The 6,000-nt window shown below is 35.0% G+C and overlaps 1 protein-coding gene across 1 annotated transcript in view; it reads left to right on the top strand.

Moving 5' to 3' along the window:
- Positions 1 to 400: 400 nt before the first annotated feature.
- Positions 401 to 6,000, top strand: part of LOC143054380 (thiol S-methyltransferase TMT1A-like) — a 29,924-nt gene continuing 24,324 nt past the window's right edge. Inside the window, exon 1 of the mRNA XM_076227397.1 lies at positions 401 to 979. Within this exon, the coding sequence (XP_076083512.1) occupies positions 452 to 979 (528 nt within the window). The 5' untranslated portion in view covers positions 401 to 451. The remainder of the gene's footprint in view (positions 980 to 6,000) is intronic.

Here is a 6,000-nt window from a genome sequence, read left to right as displayed (position 1 = left end):
TATTGTACTACTGTATAGTTATAAATTTTCATCAATAAATACTGTAACTTATACCTTCCGTTTTGTTTTGTTTTTTTTTTTATCACACTCAAACTCATTAATAAACTGACAACGACATGGCTAAAAAGAAATTTGAGCTTTATAAACATTACGTACTCTACACAGACACTTGTCTCATGTGTTATATTAAGGTATATAGGAGAAAAAAAATTCTGAGACAAGTGCCTGTGATATTCTACGAGTCTCAGATTGAGCTCACCATATGATTATCATTTTATATTGCAGATAAATTTTATTATTATTGCATGTATTGGTATCATTCGTCTCAACTCGGCCGATTCCGTACCCTCATCAAGGAGAGTAGCGGATTCTACCGAGGATTGCCGAATGGTATTGGTATACATACAAAGCGACACAACTCTGAACAGGTCAATATTTAGACCGAGTGGCAATGGCGATAGAAGATGTCGATGTTCGAAGATTTGTAACTTGGAAGATATTCCCAGTTGCATTAGTAGTAGGGACAATATGGTACTACAGGCAGAAAGGTGTGACATTTAAAAGCTTAAAAAGAAAGCTAGCTGCGATCGTTATAGTCAACATAATGGCCAGATTTAACAAAAGCACGGACGTTGTGGCTACGAAAAAAAGATTGTTTTCTAATCTAGAAGAGCAAAAAACGAATCGAAGTCAGAAACTTCAAATACTGGAGATCGGTGTTGGTGGTGGGGCTAACTTTACATTTTATCCACCAGGCAGTCAAGTTGTATGTTTGGACCCAAACCCAAATTTCAAAAGTTATATACAGCAAAGCATAGAAGAAAGTAATGTCGAGATGAAGCGTTTTATCCAAGGCTTTGCCGAGAAACTGGAAACTGTAGAGGACGATAGTATCGACTCTGTAGTCTGTTCCATGGTTTTATGTTCTGTACGTGACTTGGACAAAACTATGTCAGAAGTTCGCCGTGTGTTGAAACCAGTAAGTATTCATATTTTAATTCGATCTTCAGTGACAGCATTAGTCCAAATAATTACCAGGCTCAAGCTAGCAGCCACTTCGCTAGCAGCCAGTTTTCAGATATGTCTATGGATCCAGAACTTTTCCTAAGGAAAGGAGGGGGGGCATCCGCTCCAGTCATGCTTCAATGATTCCCTATATAATCAACCAAATTTTTCCCAGGCCCCCAGCCCCCCTGGATCCGCCTATGTGGAATACGATTCAAACGTACTTCAAATGTTTTTATAAAAATATACTCACTAAATAATCTGTTTTAATATATATATGATTGGGCAGCCGAAGACACTATTCAATGTTTTTTTTTTATTAAATTTACATGTAATTTCCTGTTAATTAATTCTGAGACAATAGTATTCGCTTTCAATATACCAAACAGCGTGCTGCACGCATTAAATTTTTCAATAGTGTATGTAGAATCGTAAATAGCTATGAAATTATTTAAATGTTGGCAAAAATGTTGTCATATATAGTATCGACTTTTCCTTCAGAAATTAATTTGTGATATTGTAAGACATAGCTCTCCATAGTAAAGTAGTTTGTAAAAAGTATCAATAGTTTTGCATTACAAGAATAGAAAGTTGCACTCGTGCTTTGATATTTTTTTGTCAGACAAATTTGTTTCACTAAAATTTCTACTTCTGAACAAGTGAATTTTCCTGACAGTTTATTTGTTGTATTTAATGTATGGTGTGAATGAAAAATATTAATTAGCAATTCAAAAAAGAAATCTAACTTTGGACCTATGGTGAAGACAAACCGTGAGTTGTCCTACCTGGGCCTTTTGGTCCATTGGACCTTAGACCAATACCTATCATTTGCACCTAGTGGGTAAAGAAGTATTGCCATAGGGAATTTTTGGCAGACTTTTGAAAATTAGGGGTAGGCATGTTAGACCCTTTAGACCTAATTTCGGACCTATGGTGAAGACAAACCATGAGTTCTCCCACCTGGACCTTTTGGCCAATTGGACCCTAGATTATTACCTTTCATTTCCACCTAGTGGCTAAAAAGTATTGCCGTAGGGAATTTATTACTCTCTTTTAAAAATTGAGGTTAGGCATTTTTTAACGTCTAACCTTGAAACTACGGTGAAGACGAACCGTGAGTTGTCCCACCTGGGCCTTTTGGTCCATTGAACCTTAGACCAATACCTATCATTTGCACCTAGTGGGTAAAAAAGTATTGCCATAGGGAATTTTTGGCAGACTTTTGAAAATTAGGGGTAGGCATGTTAGACCCGTTAGACCTAATTTCGGACCTATGGTGAAGACAAACCATGAGTTGTCCCACCTGGACCTTTTGGCCAATTGGACCCTAGACCATTACTTTTCATTTCCACCTAGTGGCTAAAAAGTATTGCCGTAGGGAATTTGTAACCCTCTTTTAAAAATTGAGGTTAGGCATTTTTTAACGTCTAACCTTGGAATTACGGTGAAGACGAACCGTGAGTTATTCCACCTGGGCCTTTTAGTCCATTGGACCTTAGACCATTACCTATCATTTGCACCTAGTAGGTAAAAACGTGTTGCGGTAGAAAATTTTTGACAGACTTTTGAAAATAATTAGGTATTTTATTGAAACAAATTAGTTGGTTTATGTTTTTTTTTTTTAATTTTAAATATTGTTTTCCCATGATGAAGACAAACCATCATTTGTCCCACCGGGGCTTTTGGTCCATTATACTTTAGTTCTCAACCTATCATTTGCACTTAATTTGTAAATCGTATTGCCGAGGAATATTATTTACATCGAAATTTATAGTACAAAAATCAACATCCCACTTAAAAAATTTAACTTATAATTTGTATACGAAAATGTTACTTCGTAAAATAGGAGTACAGGGTAGTGTTAGTAATTTTTAAATAGGAGTACATTTTATAAGAGATAACATTTTTGATTCTTTAATGGTTTTGTTTTAATGAAAACATTATGTGGAGAATTAACCTTGCCTATTTATAGAAAATAGTGATAGTGATGATATTACCTTTGAAATACGCAACAGATAAAATATGCGATCGATTCTCAATCTGAAACCACTAAACCTATTAGAAATGCCTGTCCTTTTCAAATTGGAAACTCTTCGTTCAATTATGAAAGCTGTATAAAAGGGGGACAATGCAGTAGTTTTGGATTAAACAGATGCATATTTTTATATTCCAATTCATACAGATTTCAAACAATTCCTGAAATTCCGATTTCTAGGTCATAGCTACCAATTTCGAGCAATGTCATTCGAGCTCAAATATTTCCCAAGAGTGTTCACAAATATCATGGATGTATTGGCAGCATATCTAAGAAAGTTAAGGATTCAGACAGAACAGCTCTTGTAAATCAAAATGATTATGTACTCCATCTAGTTTTAAATTTTGGACTTCTGGTAAACAAAAAAAAAAGAGCCAAACTTTACTACCAAACAAACATTTAGAATATTTGAAAGCCCTTTTTAAAAATAGAGAAAAGGAAAGTAACACCAACAGAGACAAGATTGTTAAGTATTTTGGAAAGAATACATGCATTATTAAACAGCCAACAGATTCAAGCAGAAGTAATTTAAAAATTACTAGGTCTGATTGATGGCTTCATGCATTTACTTTACCTTATACTCATAGGCAGATTACATGTAGGCAAATCCTACTTTATTTGTTGGCACTTTGAAGTCCAAACATCCAGCCATTGAATCAGTTCATTTCCGTTCGGATGAGATTGACAGTACATTTCAAATCGGACAAATATTTCAAACGGATGTCTTTACAGGAGCCGACAATTCAGTTGAATTTGATCACAGATGCTAGGATGGGGATCTCCTCTAAAACTTGGCACACATCAGGTGTATGGCCAAAGTCATACTAACTAAGCATAGAAATTGGTTAGAATTGAAGGCTGTACAGTTAGCGCTTCAGGAAGCTGTACTTGTACTGATAGTCGGACAATACAACAATGAAAGGTAATATCAAAAAGGATGGCGGAACTAATTCACCAGAACTATATGTTACCTTGAGACTTCTCCCAATGGCGTATTTAGAACAATGAAATTATGCATGCAGCTCAGATTCCAGGAAAGATATATCTACTACAAGATGCGTTCGAGGGGGGAAACTTTTGAGGATGACACTCAACACTATGATAGTAAATATGATATTTCAGAAACTGAAAACTTCAATTATCGATCTGTATAAACAGCTCAAAGCAAAAAGTTGGCAGTTAATTGTTCTCTTGTTCTAGACGCTTTTCAAGTTGATGCTCTAACTATAAATTGGAGCTGCATGTATGCATATGCATTTCCTCCTCCAATTCTTGTAACACGGATATAACAAAAGATACGAGAAGAAGAGACAGTAGAAGAACAACAGTTCTTCTATAGCACCAATGTGACCGAGACAACTTTTGTATCCTCAGATGCTGGATCTACTGAAAGATATTCCAATACAACTACCTCTTTTGCCAGATCTGCTTATCATTAGATGATGGATATTTTAGATTTAAGAACAAATTGGAATTTCAATATTACCAAATATGCAGTTTCTTGCAAGAACACGAACTTTGAATTAGCCTTGGGAGCCATTACTCATTATTTCATTTAATTTTGATGTGTCGAAACGACACGAATGGCCCCGTCTCAAAAATTTGAAAAATCTGCAATTTCAACAACACATGTGGACTCAAACTTGACGGTAGTCTCACATATCAAAAATCTGCTAAAATCTTAGGCTTTAGACAACTCCATATAACTATGATTTTCACCAATTTATTGAAGTCCAAAGCCCGTAATTTCGGCAAAAATTAGTGGAGCGGACCGAAACTCAAACCTGATTTGTAACTCATCATTGTTAACTTATATACAAAAAATCAGCCAATATCTGAAGGCGTTTAGAAAAAAAACCGGTATAACTGGGATTTTCAATAATTTAACGAAGTTCAAAGCCCGTAATTTCGGCAAAAATTAGTGGAGCGGAGCGGAACGAAACTTAAACTTGACCTGTTACTCTTCATGGTTAACTCACATACTAGTACCAAAAATCAGCCCAATATCTTAAGGCGTTTACAAAAAAAAAAATCCGTATAATGGTTTGTTGTGGAATGACGGAAAGACAGAATGACGGAATGACAGAATGACAGAAGGACGGAATGATAGAATGACGGACAAGGGTAAAACTATATGGCCCTGACCACTTTGTTGTGGGGCCATAAAAACCACAAAAATACTGAACTCCGAGGAAATTTCAAAATGGAAAGTCCCTTATTAGTCCAGTCGAATTGTGAACATTTGCTCAGATTGTGGTAAAAGCATCAAACTTTGCAGAGTGTTAGTTGAGGTCATAACTAACATTTTTAGCTATGGACCCAATTCAGAAAATCAAAATGGCGGGTCTGGCGGCCATTTTGAAATCATGTTCAAAAAAATAATAAAAATAATTAGAAAAAATATGAAAAATATATTTCTTTACCAATTTTGATAAACTTTCGTATTACTTATGACAAAGAATATCAACTGAGGACTATTGAAGTATTTAGTGGCCATCTTGAATGGTGGCCATTTTGGAAACGTAAATTTCCAATATATCATTATTCGCTATCCTAAATTGTTTTTTGAATTAATACTAAGTTTTATTTGCATTTACAACTAGTTTTGCTAATCATTTATTTATGACTGTTAATATAGGATATATTCTCAAATAAGCCATGCGCATGTAAAACATGGTTAACACATAAATGTATGTAAAGAAATACGTAAATTCTTTTAATTGCAGTTAAGCATATAGGGCTTAGTTACTTTTTTACCACCAAAAATTGTGTATACAATATGAGTTATGACCACTTTATGTTGAAAAGGAAAAATGCGTTGCTATTTAAATCACTGGAAAGAATTCCGTAACGCAAAGAGAGGACACATGTGGATTTACAATGCCAGGCTAATACAAAAAGAGCAGACATAGACATTTGAGCTGGTAATCAGTCATTTGTTGTAAGCATACAACTGTTCC

The sequence above is a fragment of the Mytilus galloprovincialis genome, chromosome 1 (genome assembly GCF_965363235.1).
Source record: "Mytilus galloprovincialis chromosome 1, xbMytGall1.hap1.1, whole genome shotgun sequence".
In the NCBI taxonomy this organism is placed as follows: Eukaryota; Metazoa; Mollusca; class Bivalvia; order Mytilida; family Mytilidae; genus Mytilus; species Mytilus galloprovincialis.
This window is presented reverse-complemented; position numbering and strand designations above follow the sequence as displayed.